We start from the raw sequence: 14896 nt of genomic DNA, 5'->3' as shown, positions 1-14896 counted from the left end.
TCCCTCATAATACAGTCTTTGGGGATTTAAAAATACGACATAAATAGAATCTTCTGTGATTTCTCAGCAGAAGGGAAGGTATGGTTTGTATTACTTTCTCTCATAGGATTCTTTATGGGGTAAATATTTCCAGATGCCCCAAATCTCTTTGTTACGTTTACTATAAGAACCAACAACTCTTCCTTTTTCTCTACGGTGACATGATTGTGTCCTGGGATGGCTCCCACTCGTATCGCTATGAAAACAGAAGTTTCATAAACCAGAGATGAGTTACTTCAACTCAGTTTAATTCAATAAACAGTTATTGAACATTTACTGTGTCCAGGATACCATTGGCCATGGTGAATGATACATGATCCCTCCTATCAAGAAATTTGCAATCTAGTATGGGAGAAACTATGCAAATAAATGTCCAACCATAAGATGACTGCTACGGTATAGTAACGAGCAAAGATTTAGGAACTCAGTAGGTAAGCAAAATAAGTAGAATAGTAAAGATGAGGCTCTTTTGTTTGTCAGTATTTTACTTTAGCTCTGTATAGTTTTGAGATATGAAATGGTGTCATTTTACTTTACAGTTCTTGTTACTTTATAATCATTACCACGACTTTGTAGTCATAGCTCATGGGTAAGTTGCTTCACTTATGTGAATGTTATGGAGAGGTCCTATGCTTCCGGTAGAGTCTTCTTCAGAAAGAGATTTATTGATTTGAGTTTATAACACTGAATTATGGTTTGGTAATACGTTTTACTTCAACTCGAAGATAGCTACTTTATCGATCCCGTGGGTAAACCCTTACTCTAGATCTGGGCGGTGAGCCCTCTCAGGATCAGCTGTCACACAGCAAGAGATAAGACTTCCTGGATCAGTTTTCTAAAGTGACAGGTTTATTCCCTGGTCAGGACAGAAGATACTCTTTTTAACGAACAGGCTAGACTTCTCTGTGTGCGTATTTGTTCCATGTGTTTCGGGGTGAGGATGGGGTTGAGGAGTCTACTCTGTTTTTATGGGGCATGAATCTGGCTTAAAAATGACAGAGCCCTTTAACAGGGAAATTGCAGCTGGAAGACACCAGCAACTAAGTAGATCTGGGACTTGAGAAACTGTGCCTCCCTGGAGCTATCCAGGGTACTGAACCACTTCTCCTTATGTTGCCTTCTAACCCCGCGAAACAGACATTCAGACATTTAAAAATATCTAGCTTTTTTTTTTTTTTTTTTCTGACTAGAGAAATTCTTTAACCTGTATATTTCTGATAATTGTTCTTGCTCTAGTCTTGGCCAGCTGTAGCAGTTCACCTCTTGTGTCTTTTATTCACTAAACAAATATTTAGGTATAACCTTCTCTGCGTTGGGCACTTTTCTCATGGTTAAATTACTCAGATTGAATATGATTATTTTTGCCTTTTTGTGAAATTTGGGTTAAAGAAACAAATTTTATGGGATGCCTAAAGGATCTCAGGTTTTCAAGTGTCGTTTGAAGAACCTGGTTTCTGGTCCAAAGGTTGTGTTTGTTTACGTTTGTTTACAGTACTTAGAATAGCCCTTGGCATAAAATAGGCAGCACAGAAATTTTATTCCGCTGATGATCAGATTTATTTTGTGGAATTTTTTTTAAAATAAATTTATTTTATGTATTTATTTTTGGCTGCGTTGGGTCTTTGTTGCTGTGCACGGGCTTTCTCTAGTTGTGGCGAGCGGGGGCTACTCTTCCTTGTGATGCACGGACTTCTCACTGCGGTGGCTTCTCTTGTTGTGGAGCACGGGCTCTAGGCGCATGGGCTTCAGTAGTTGTGGCACCTGGGCTCAGTAGTTGTGGCTCGTGGGCTCTAGAACACAGGCTCAGTAGTTGTGGTGCACGACCTTAGTTGCTCCGCAGCATGTGGGATCTTCCTGGACCAGGGCTCGAACCCGTGTCCCCTGCATTGGCAGGTGGATTCTTAACCACTGCACCACCAGGGAAGTCCCATTTGTGGAATATTTTTCTATACCATATTACAAGGAACATATTTCTTTTCAACCTAAAGGTAAAATTCTTTGAAGAAAAATTTTGCTCTAAGTGCTCTAGATGCAACATGCACATAATCCTGATGAATGTAGACTAAGCATTTTGGGACACTGTCATATACATTAGGACCAAAGTACAGGCTGACCGGAAAGCAAGGGACCAGAAACTTCCAGCTCAGACTTTTCTATTTATGTATTTTCTCAACCATCTTTTCATTCTGTTTTATTCATACTAGTCTATTCTGTATTCAGGTAAACAACCACCACCTGTTCACCCCCTCTCCTCCAAAAGAGGAAAAAATGAATTTTTCCTTTGATGACAGCAACACATGACCCAGGAAGGTGGAGTATATTCTAAACTGTCCTTTTGTAATTCCTTGTTCTAAGCATCTGGCAAGACAAATTGGTCTTGACTTCCCTGGAAATGTTGGTTTCTCTCAATGAGTATAAGGGGTACAGAATCAACAGTGTTCCTAGTGTTCTCAAGACCAGTTATTGTATGGGTCAGTAAGGCTAAACCCTTCACCCCCAACCTGGTGTTAATTTAATGTTATTCTCAGTAAATATCTGAGACAGACTGAATTTGAGCAGAATATAAAGTATCTGGCTGAAATTGAATCAGGTTCAGTGTTCTAACAGAGCGATTTGCCACTACCCACATCTATTTCTGTGGTATGCCTTTTTTTTTTTTTTTTTTTTTTTTTACAACATGTACATTTAGAAACTTGGTAAGGTCCAAACTGTATCATAATTGACTTGAAAATGTCAGTTTCTTGGTATTGCCAAACTCAAACACTTTTCTTGGTATCTCAGTGAGAAATCAAATTTGAGGTTGAAGAGTATTGACCAGTAAGCTTCTTTTCTAGAGATTGTTACTCTACCTTTGGTCATGGACCAAGTTTAATTATTCCTATTGCTTTTATTTCCCATTCCTTAGGGAAGTGATAGGCACTTGTTTAGTCACCGGAAGTTGTGAGAATTTGTGGACCTCAGCAAAGACCCAAGAGACCTATGCAACAGTATTGTTTTCCTACTTATTACCCAGACCCAGTTTGTTTTAAAATCTATTTACTGATTCCGCCTGAGTTGCATGACTTAGTTGTAACATAATCTCTTGATTTCTTGAATTATCTCCAGACTGGACTTCATGATTGATTTCTTTTTCGCCTTTGACTTATTCAGATGGAAATAGGTTAAACAAACAGAAAAACTTGACTATTATTCAAAGGCTGAAGGATTCCTTCATTACTTCCCTCCGTTTCCTTGGGAATCAATACCATTGGCTGTTTTCTTTTAGTTAGCATAGTTTTGCTTGCTTAATATAATTAATATAGTAATTTAAGAGTTATATATACGTGATATGACTTAACCTTCCAGTTCTATGGTGTAATGTTACTACTGTCATTTTATGTGTGAGAAAGGTAATGTTCAGGGGGAGTTAAGGAATTTCTAATGACCATAAAATTAGGAGTCAGGACTGAAGATTCAGACCCAGCTCTCTCCGACATTAGTCACTGCTTTTAATCACTCTTCTGCTTGCTTTAATATTTCTTTACTGCCCACATAAAGTGCCATGTCAGAATATAGAAATGGTTATTAACTGAGGAAATGGGAAATATTTTGATGTTTTTAGGGAAATTCAAAACATTGTAGAATAAAAAGCTGGACATGATTTTATTGGCAGTTTTATCGCGATGGCGTAAAAGAAATGAAGTTGTTCCTGAAGGTACCTAGTTTATTGTCGTGAAATATATTTGCTTTGCCTCATGCTGTATTTTGTAACATTTGGTCCTGGTAGGGTTTATTTGTGCGTGTAGTTTAATATAAAGATCTCAATTTTAACAAATACTGGGAACTATTCGGAGAAAAAGCCAAAACAGATGTGTTTTTACTCAGTAGTTTTTGTTTAGGTCTGAACCTTTGATAGGAATTTGTTCCACAAATGTGGTTATTACAGAAGATGAAGAAAGCCAAGCTGAACACAAAGTTAGATGACTTGTCTATTTAATTTTAGGTGATACTTGCCGAATGTCTAGAGAAAATATTTTTTCAACTTGTTTCAGAATTAGAATAGACTCTGTTGACATTTTATGCAAGCATATATCTGTTATTCCTTTTTAGAAATTCGAAGTAAATTCTTCTTATAAAAATAATACACAATCAATAATACACGACCATTTTCTATGAGGAAATTTTCAAATGAAAAAACATTAATCTCTAAACATCCGTAACACCAACCAGTTAATATGTTAGTATGTTTCATTTGGTTTTTGACACACGCAAATGCACACAAAACTTAACATATAATTATATAATTTTATATGTAATTTTGTGTTCCAGTTTTCTACTTAATTAATAGCATTGTCTTATTTTGCATTTCTGTGACTTCCAGGGAGATATAATCTACTTTATTGGCCAGTTCTATCTAATTTGGGGTTCTCTGCTTGTGTGTATGGTGTATGTGTGTGTATAATTTAATATATATATGTGGGTGTGTATATATACACATATGTATAATTAGTTTTCTTGTTTTAGAAAAAGATGCATTGTATTCCTTTTAATACATCACAACTTACCCATTTTATTGGGAAGACTTTGCACATATTAAAATCTGATATATTAGGACTAATCAAGAAGAGGTCAGTGTGACTAAGATGCCTTTTAAATGTTTTTTTGTATTGTATATAGCAACTGGAGCTGCTTTCCCAACAGAAATTTGAAGTAATGCCGAACCTGTGCTAATGAATAGATAGAATTAATTGGAAAACTTCATCTGTTTTCCTACAGTGTCTTAAAGACTTTAAAATAATCCCTCAGTAATTTAATCATATCTCCTAGTTTTCTCCTTTAATTTACCTAGCAATATTTTTTCCTTATTTTAAGATGATCTTCAGCCTAATCCAGATAGCCCTATTAAATTATCGTATCAAAAACCAACGATAATTTTCTATACCTTTTATTTTCATAGGGAAATATTTTGAGATCCACCAGTGTGATTAAAAAATAGAGCAGGTGGAAGTGGGGCAAGGGTGGGAATTGACATCTGATGCAAGAGCCAAGGAGGAAACCATTGTTTTTACTCTGGTTAGGTGATATCATGCTAGCCTTACATTTCTAAAATTTGAGTATCTTTGGAATTATATTCAACTGCAGCAGTTGAAGTTGTAAATGCTTTAATGTTTTCAAGGCATGTCTTTTAGTGACTAAACTTTTCTAGTGCATTTATTTCAGTAAGGTTGAGGGGATTTCTATTGGATGATCTTCTCCAAATGAGATAAATATTCTAATGGTAACTGTCCTCCTGGAACACATATCTCTTGTTATTAAAAGTTTTCTAAGAGTACTGATGAATTTAAATGACTCACAGTAGCACAATAGGCATTTTAGTTAACCTGATTTTTAGCAACAACTTTTTTTTTCACTGTGAAACTTCTTATTCCAAGATGTTGGGGAAAAAGGGGAAAAACTACAAAGAAAAACATAAAATTTAAATGAACTGTCACTATTTAGATAAATCAGGGTCAACATTTTTTTTTTAAACATCTTTATTGAAGTATAATTGCTTTACAATGGTGTGTTAGTTTCTGCTTTATAACAAAGTGAATCAGTTATACATACACATATGTTCCCATATCTCTTCCCTCTTGTATCTCCCTCCCTCCCACCCTCCCTATCCCCCGCCTCTAGGTGTTCACAAAGCACCGAGCTGATCTCCCTGTGCTATGCGGCTGCTTCCCACTAGCTATCTGTTTTACATTTGGTAGTGTATATATGTCCATGCCACTCTCTCACCCTGTCACATCTTACCCTTCCCTCTCCCCATATCCTCAAGTCCATTCTCTAGTAGGTCTGTGTCTTTATTCCCGTCTTGCCACTAGGTTCTTCATGACCTTTTTTTTTTTCCCTTAGATTCCATATATATGTGTTAGCATACTGTATTTGTTTTTCTCTTTCTGACTTACTTCACTCTGTATGACAGACTCTAACTCCATCCACCTCACTACAAGTACCTCCATTTCATTTCTTTTTATGGCTGAGTAATATTCCATTGTATATATATGCCACATCTTCTTTATCCATTCATCCGATGATGGACACTTAGGTGGCTTCCATGTCCTGGCTATTGTAAATAAAGCTGCAATGAACATTTTGGTACATGACTCTTTTTGAATTATGGTTTTCTCAGGGTATCTGCCCAGTAGTGGGATTGCTGGGTCATATGGTAGTTCTAATTTTAGTTTTTTAAGGAACCTCCATACTGTTCTCCATAGTGGCTGTATTAATTTACATTCCCACCAACAGTGCAAGAGGGTTCCCTTTTCTCCACATCCTCTCCAGCATTTATTGTTTCTAGATATTTTCATGATGGCCATTCTGACTGTTGTGAGATGATATCTCATTGTAGTTTTGATTTGCATTTCTCTAATGATTAATGATGTTGAGCATTCTTTCATGTGTCTGTTGGCAATCTGTATATCTTCTTTGGAGAAATGTCTGTTTAGGTCTTCTGCCCATCTTTGGATTGGGTTGTTTGTTTTTTTTGTTATTAAGCTGCATGAGCTGCTTGTAAATCTTGGAGATTAATCCTTTGTCAGTTGCTTCATTTGCAAATATTTTCTCCCATTCTGAGGGTTGACTTTTGGTCTTGTTTATGGTTTCCTTTGCTGTGCAAAAGCTTTGAAGTTTCATTAGGTCCCATTTGTTTATTTGTGTTTTTATTTCCATTTCTCTAGGAGCTGGGTCAAAAAGGATCTTGCTGTGATTTATGTCATAGAGTGTTCTGCCTATGTTTTCCTCTAAGAGTTTGAAGGCATGGGAGAGACTTAAGTTACCCACAAGAAGATCCAAAGAATCATAGGTCTGAGAGTTTTTTAAGTGGGTATACTTGAGGATGTTTATAAGCTGAAAGAAAGTAGCCAGCAGAGGAAGGGTGTGAAGATCTAGGAGAGGAAGTGATTGTTCATTTGTTTTCAAAAAGCTGAATACTTATCGTGTGCCTGGCCTTTTTCTAGGATCTGGGGTTCACACCATCTTATCTCTTCTGCAAGGACAGTTCAACTCATCCCCTGGTGAAGAGAAGTCAGATTATTCTTTGCATCCAATGCAGGCGTAGGAACTGTTCTGTACCTCTGAAGGGACTTTACTTAACCAGAGTAATAAGTTAGAAATCAAAAGAAATTAGAGCTGAAAGGACCTTAAAGGCCACTGTACTTAATTTTGCCTAATATTTTACATTGAATGTAAGAAAAGTTTATTGCAGAGCCCGTTCTCTTCAGAGTTCCTTCAGTGAACTTTATGTCTTCAGTCCAGTGGGTCTAGCTCGTAGATTTTGGCCTCCTCCTCAATTTGCTTCTTCATCCATATTACATTTTGCCCGGACTATGGCAGAAGCTCCTGGGTGGTTTCGTGGCCCCTGGGCTCAGTTCCTCTAAGTTCATCTGCCTACTCGGGTTGAGTGATCTTCTAACATAAAAAGATATGCTTAAAATAATGCTGCTAATGGCTTGCCCACACAGAGTTAGTGCATACTAGCCGCCCAGCATGTGCTCTGCACAGAGGCGTGTAGTCTGAACTGTGCTCGGCCAAGCCTCCTGGGGCTCTTTGGCCCTGAGGAAGGGGAGCTTTTTGGGATCACTCCCTTTATCTAATTGGTCCTTCAGCAGCGGGGCACCTTTTTCTAATCAGCGGAGGCACCCTTACTTAGCCAGTGGTAACCCCAGGCCTCATCACCTGTGGGATACAAGCCATGCTGTCTCCCAGGCTTGCTTCCGCCAACATCTCTATTTTCCTTTCTGTCTGTTCTCACACTTGGACCCCTGGCCTTTAGTCATCCCCACCTGCAGTATTTACAGTGCCCAGCAGGTGTCAGGCTTGAGTGTCTTTGCACAGGTGCTCCCTCTGCAGTTAATGCACCTCCTTCTCCACCTCTGCATAGCCTCAGCTTTTTAGATTCTGCTTCAGGGTTATCATGAAGCTGTCACTTAGATATAACATTTTGCCTCCAAGGAACCTCTGTGCATAAAGGTTATGCTTCTTTATCTCATGTGATTCAAATTTTCATGTCCCTCCTTAATGCAGGCTTTAAGGGCAGGAGTCGTTTCTTATCCTTAGCACAGAGCAGATGCTTTTCTTTTTTTTTTTAAGGTGCTTTTTAATGATGATAAAATGTATGGTTTAAATCACTCATTTTACAATAATTTTGCTTTAGGTTGTGACAGAAATAAAGTCTACAGAAGTCGTGTTCCTGCGATAAGAAATAAAGATGTGACCTTCCAGTTGTGTAAAGCTCTTAAATGCTGTGTAAGTGCGTCGGGTGCGCTAAGGAACCTGGAGCTAAATGGGCTAGTTCTGAGAGAGAGAGACTTAACTATGTTAACAAGGTAAGCCTTCATTGTATCCTGCCAACATTTGATAGTTGCTTTTGGGGCAAGCTAAACCAATACAAGTTTAAACTTTTTCTCTCCATTAAAGGGATTGAATAAATTGGCCACTTTATCAGCACCTCATGCCTGTCACATTAATGGCTGAACTAGAAAATCAGAAGGATCAGCACAGGTTTTATTTTCTTAATCCTTACCTCAGGGTGGAGAAAGGTCAATCCCGAACTGAACCCCAAGTTTAGACCAGGAAGCCCTCGGGTTCCTTATAGTATCTCAGAAATATGGGAAAGTAGAAAGGAACGATAAAGTGTAGGGCAGATTAGCCTCATTTTCCTGTGAAGCTTGAGGAGAGGGAGGGAGGAGGTGGATGACCATGGGCAGTTGGGCAGGTTGTGCACTGTACAACACCATAAATGTAGAACGTTTGCATATATTATTATGACAGCCTTCTGACAGATGGAAATGGTGTCTTGAGGAAGTACCTTTTTCTGTTTCTCTTAGAGAAGTGCTTCTCAATGGGGGTGATTTTATCCCCTCGGGGATGTTTGGCAATATCTGGAGACACTTTTGGTTGTCACAAGTAGCTGATGTGTTACTGGCATCTAGTAGGTAAGGACAGGGATGCTGCTAAACATCCTACAGCGCACATGGCAGTCACACACAACAAAGAAACAAAGTCACACATTGCCTAGCTCAAAATGTCACTAGAGCCGGGGCTGAGAAACCCGGGTCTAGAGGATGAAGGTGAACCTCCCTGTCTGGTAATTTTTCCCTGCTTGTTCTGGAGAAATGACTGCTGGAGAGGGAGTGAACCATTTCTGACTCTACATCCAATATGCTCCAGCAGCCTGTAATACATCATGTACTCATAGGGCCAGTGTGCCTGGAGGAACCCAAGGCTACCTGATGGCAGAGCTGTGGATCAGGGTGACAGCCAACATGGGAAAAGCCTTCCTGCCTCCAGGCCCTCGGTTCACCAGGCCCAGGTGTCTCTTCCTTCCATCCATGGGCCTCTGAGATGAACCAGCTTTCCTTGTCCCTCCTAAGCTTCCCAGGTTGTGAGTCCTTGCCTCTCAAGAGTGGGGCACGGTATCCTCAGGTTTGCTTTCCACGCTGCCTCCTGAACCAGTTTTGGAAGGTTTGTGGATGATCAGTTGGGGGATAACAGGTAGAAAATTGAGACAAAACAGTGAACTCCGAGACTGGTGACTGGGTTCAAATTCCAGCTTTTCCACATGTCAGATGTATGGCCTTAGGCAATTCACTGAACATCTCTGTGCCTCAGTTTTCTTGTCTGTAAGATGGGGGTGAGAACAATAGTGCCCACTTCATAGGGCTATGGTGAGGATCGAGTTAGTATTTGGCATGTATTTGGCATGTAGCAAACAACATGTAAGCGGTAGGTGTTCCAGGCCTCATTCCACGTTAATTTTTGGTATCTGTATGAGTTTGCTAGGGCTGTCATAACAAAACACCACAGTCTGGGTAGCTTAAACAACAGAAATTTATTTCTCACCGTTCTGGAGGCTGGAAGTCCAAGGTCAAGTTGTCAGCAGGGTTGGTTTCCTCTGAGGCTCCTGAGGGAAGAGCCCGCTCCAGCCTCTCTCCTTGGCTTGCAGAGCGCCGCCTTCTCCCTGTGTCCTCACAGGGCTTTCACCCTCTGGGCAGGCCTGGTGTCTCTCTGTGTGTCTAATCTGCATTCCTTATAAGGACACCAGTCAGATTGGACTGGGATCCACCCTAATGGCCTCATTTTAACTTAATTACTCTTTAAAGGCCTGATCTCCCAATACAGTCACATGCTGAGGTACTGGGGTTTATTTAGGGCTTCATCCTGTGAATTCCGTGGTGGACACAACTCAGCCCATGACACCTGACAAGGACCTGGTAACAACACCAACATGGTTCTAACCATGTTTAACTGTGATACCAGATGCAAAAAAAAGCCAGGACAGACCTTGAGGCCATTACTCTAAGTGAAACTAGAGAAAGACAAATACTGTATGATCTCACGTATACGAATCGAAGAAAACTGAGCTCATAGAAACAGAGAACAGTTTAGTGGTTGCCAGAGGTGGGAGTAGGGGGGATGGGAAAGGTGGTCAAAAGGTACAAACTTGCAGTTATAAGAGAAACAACTCCTGGGGATGTAATGTACATCGTGATGACTCTAGTTAAAAATACTGTTTTCTTTTTTTTTTAAACATCTTTATTGGAGTATAATTGCTTTACAATGGTGTGTTAGTTTCTGCTGTATAACAAAGTGAATCAGCTATACATATACCTATATCCCCATATCTCCTCCCTCTTGCATCTCCCTCCCACCCTCCCTATCCCACCCCTCTAGGTGGACACAAAGCACCGAACAATACTGTTATTTAATTTGAAAGTTGCTAAGAGTATAGATCTTAAAAGTTCTCATCACAAGAAAAAAATTGTAACTATGTGAGGTGGTAAATGTTAACTAAACTTATTGTGGAAATTATTTTGCAATTTATACACATATCAAATTACTATGTTGTACACCTGAAATTAATATAAAATTATATGACAATTATATCTCAGTAAAATGGGGGGAAAAAAGGAATCCAATATCTCAGGTATAAAGCCTCCCTCCTCCTTCCCTCTCACATTCCCGGGAAGACCTCAGGCCCGGGCCTTACACCTGCCTTGAGTATATTCCTATTAACCGTGTCAGTAAATGGTAGGTGCTTCCCTTCCACACCTTCCTTTGCTCGTCATTGGAGAATATGCTAGAGCGACACTATAAGAGTGATCACATATCTCCGATTTTTGTGGACAATCATGGTTTCAAAAATTCTGTCCTCTTGTCCACCTAAGAACACTGGTATTTTTCATACTACAGGTTCCAAAATGTGGTTCAGAAATCATGGTCACGGTGCCTGCCATGCCAGGATGGCAACTTGGAGGGCTGGGGAGGGCGTGGCAGGTGGCAGGTGGGGAAAGCCGGCAGCCAGAAGGAGGAGAGGACAAAGAAAAAGACCCAGGAAATTTGTATCTCTAGAACAAATTCCCAAATAGTAAGAGTTTACTGTAGCAGCAAGTCCTAGCCTCTAGTTTACTGCTAAATCTAGTCCTCAAGGAGCACAGCAGTCAGAACATTTAATACAAAATTTCCTAGCTCTAAAACGGAAATATTAATACCTGCTTGTTGTGTTTGGAAGTTATTTCAAAAAGTAACGCTAATATCAATAAAGCCCTTTATAAACGAGCTAAAGGAACTCTGTAAGTATTACTTTTGTTTGTTTGTTTTTCCATCACTCTTCATAGCTGCCAAGCAGTAACGGCTGTCTTTGTACTGAATCCCGGAAGTGTCTCTGTATCCTGGAAGTATTGCAATGATCGTCTTCACACCTGCAAAATATTCCTGCACCGTGTACGCAAATGATTATGGCTCCGCTCTCGGGCCTCATCTGGGAGCTACTGCATGTGAGGATCAAATTGATACACATTAGGGCATCCTCAGCGGTCTTTGGCAAAGGCCTATAGATTACCTCGCTATCCAATTTGTTAACTGGACAGCAGAGCCTGAGTGGAAAGAACAATGCGCTCGTCAGTTGGGAAAAGCTCCTCCAGGTATCAACAGATACAAGCAAGGCAATCTCACTGTGCAGGTTGATTAGAACTGGGTTTGTATTTTGGACAATAAACTCTACTTATGATAGTCTCCCAGTCATTAAGTATCTCTGCTGTAAGAGAAAACGGGGGCTATTAACTTCTCCAGATAGAACCCGAGGGAAAAGTGATCATTTCTTTTATAAGCAGAAGGGAAGGTTCTGCTCAATAAAGATCAATTAAACATCTCTGTTAAAAGACTGCTTGGAGCTGGTGCCAAAGGAAATTCCACTGTATTAACCCGTGCTCCCTCCAACCCTCCCCACCTCTGTAGCTTGCGCTGGGGAAAATTGTAAGAGGACACTGGCTATTGTAAGCTTTATAAGGTGACAGTAGCTCTCACATCCGTGGCTGAATGATCTTTGATGTTGAGTGACTTTTCCTGCATGTAGCAGGGGTATTCCCAGAGGATGGCAGGCAAATCAAACGCTCCTCTGAATTCAGCTGAGCATCAATCATCCTCATGAGGGAGTAAAAAAAAGAATATAACAATAGGTACCGGGAAAAATGATATGGTGGTCTGAGCTAGTAATTCCCAGGATGCAGGAAGAGTTTTGGGGGCCCTAGAAAATCCACTGCATAAAGAAAACCCGCCGCAATCTCCACCAGCATCTTATAGTTACCACCTCATTCTTGTCCTTTAAAATACAGTGTGTCTTGTACATTAAAATACAGTGTGCTTCTACTCTCTGGCTTAGACTGCATCCTCTCATGTAAATTCCATCTGTTCTTGCTTGAGGGAGGGCAGACACAACCTTGACTTTATCCTCTTGATGAGAGTGATGTTTCATGGTGTTGGGAGGATTTTCATTGGGTCAATTGCCTGATTGAGACATAGCCTTAGTGAGGTGACAAATAGCAGGCATTAATGTCTCTTTTTTAATGGTATGATGAATGGTCTAAGAGAAGGGTCAGCAAACTGTAGCCAGCCGCCTGTTTTTGTAAATAAATGATTGGACCACAGCCAGACCAGTTCATTCATGAATTTTCTCTGGCTCCTTTTGCGTCGAGTAGTTGTGACAGAGACCTAATGGCCCACAAAGCCAAAGATACTCCCTGGCCCTGGCCACCCCTGATCTAAGACCGTTCCCACAGTCCTCTGATGATAAGAATCACCTGCATCATTTGTTCAAAAGACAATTTCTGGGTCCAGCTTGGAACCCCTGAGTCAGAATCTCCAGGGAAGGGGCTTTGGGAAGGTAGAGTGAACAAGCTTCCCGGGTGATTCTTATCCCCAGGGAACTACTGGTCTCAGGTGTGCCTGCCTACCAGGTAAGGAGGAGGTTTTCAAAGAGGCAGTGGGGGTGGGGGTTGGGCGGAGTTTGCCTTGGAGAGTACAGGCCTCACGGTTTCACTGCTGGGACTGCATCCCAGCTCCGCTTCTCCCCGAGCTTCGCCACCTCGGGTAAGTTCCTTTTAACACTGTTTCCTCCGCTGAGAAGTGAGGGTCATGGTGCCCGGTTGGCAGTGTGTGTATATACGCTGAGAGCCTAATCCAAGGCTCGGTAGTGGTCACCCTCACTAAGAGGAGCAGCGCCATGTAAACACAGAAGACCCCGCTGTGGAAACATCTCATAAATAAGACAGGCCCAGCGGGGCTTTTCAGTAGTCCACGGTGTACAACTGTTTTCCTCAGAAGGAAAAACTCCCTTAAAGGGATCTCCCATTACGTTCAGGACAGTATACGGCCCTTTAGAAACTCAATTCTCCACAGAATGCTGAGTATTGCAAGAGGTTATCATTGGCTGTTTTAGGATATAGCTGAGTTTGCAAAGGAATATTTAATGTCATGATTGAAAACTCTGGTACTTAGCACGAGACAGACATATATATATATTCTGTTTCTGAGGTTAATGTTTTTAAAAACTCTTTGCCTGACGAGATCAAGCAATTTCAGCCATTCGTGTAGCTGTTGAAAGGCAGTTTTTAGATAAATTGCGCATAAATCCTTGCAAGATACAGGACCCAATAATACTTCAGGTTACCAGGGAGTTTCATATTTTACTAAAAGGGGGAAAAAGTCAATCTTGAATCTTTTAGTCCGATGACCAAAGAATTGCTCCATTGATTTTGTTCAGCTCCTCAGGTGGGTGTGCAATTGATCCTGATTGGATCTTATTTAAAGTTTACTTTTTCTGGGAAGTATTAATTCGAATGTAGTATGGGTAATACTGGAATACTAGAGCCTCTTTAAAGCCACTTTACACAGCTTGTGTAAACATCCTAGGGTAGTTTCCTCTTAACATTTTCACAAATATAGAACTTGAGTTTGCTGTATGTTTTCCTCTTTTTAACAGAAGAGGGAGGTAAAGGCTTGGCTAAACAATGTACCTAAAACCCAGGCTAGAGAGAAATGGATTCATATTCTTAGAGGAACAGGTAAACAAGAACAGCATGAATTCTGCCAGGTATGATTTAGGTTTGTGAAGGAAGGAAAAAAAGCACACTTGGCAAATGAGTGTGGTTTGCTGATTTCTTTATTTTTAAACTTAGTTTTAAACGAAAGTACCAGTGAGACCCGAGAAAAACGAATCTGCAGAGGGCAGGGGGAGGGGTAGTCTTCATTTTTATTACATGCAGTGTTGGAATCGTGCTGTGCCCTGAAACACAGCTGGATGAACAGGGTAGTTCAGGGTCTGCCTGGATTAACTCCTTAAGCAAATTTCTAGGCTGCCAGGCCGGCTGGTTGAGCTCCAGGCCGGTGGCTAGTGGTGCCGTGTTATTCCTTTCCGCTCACCTCAAGGCGAAAACCCGGAAGTGCCGACCACCAGTAGCTGCATGTACGCCTTGTGGGATGTCCAATGCTGAGAGATTCTCTTAGGCTCATGCCTCCTGTGCAGATGCTCCCCACACACACCCCCCCGCCCAGCTCC

The 14896-nt window shown here is 40.8% G+C and overlaps 1 protein-coding gene across 1 annotated transcript in view; it reads left to right on the top strand.

The window, feature by feature from the left end:
* LOC137758980 (circumsporozoite protein-like) overlaps positions 1 to 12992 on the top strand; it is a 48668-nt gene extending 35676 nt beyond the window's left edge. Inside the window, exons 3-4 of the mRNA XM_068534917.1 lie at positions 8216 to 8387; positions 11679 to 12992. Of these exons, the coding sequence (XP_068391018.1) occupies positions 8216 to 8387; positions 11679 to 11796 (290 nt within the window). The 3' untranslated portion in view covers positions 11797 to 12992. The remainder of the gene's footprint in view (positions 1 to 8215; positions 8388 to 11678) is intronic.
* The last annotated feature ends 1904 nt before the right edge of the window (positions 12993 to 14896 follow it).

Source organism: Eschrichtius robustus, chromosome 2, assembly GCF_028021215.1.
Source record: "Eschrichtius robustus isolate mEscRob2 chromosome 2, mEscRob2.pri, whole genome shotgun sequence".
NCBI lineage: Eukaryota > Metazoa > Chordata > Mammalia > Artiodactyla > Eschrichtiidae > Eschrichtius > Eschrichtius robustus.
The sequence above is the reverse complement of the archived record's forward strand: the minus strand, read 5'-3'. Positions and strand labels throughout refer to the sequence as shown.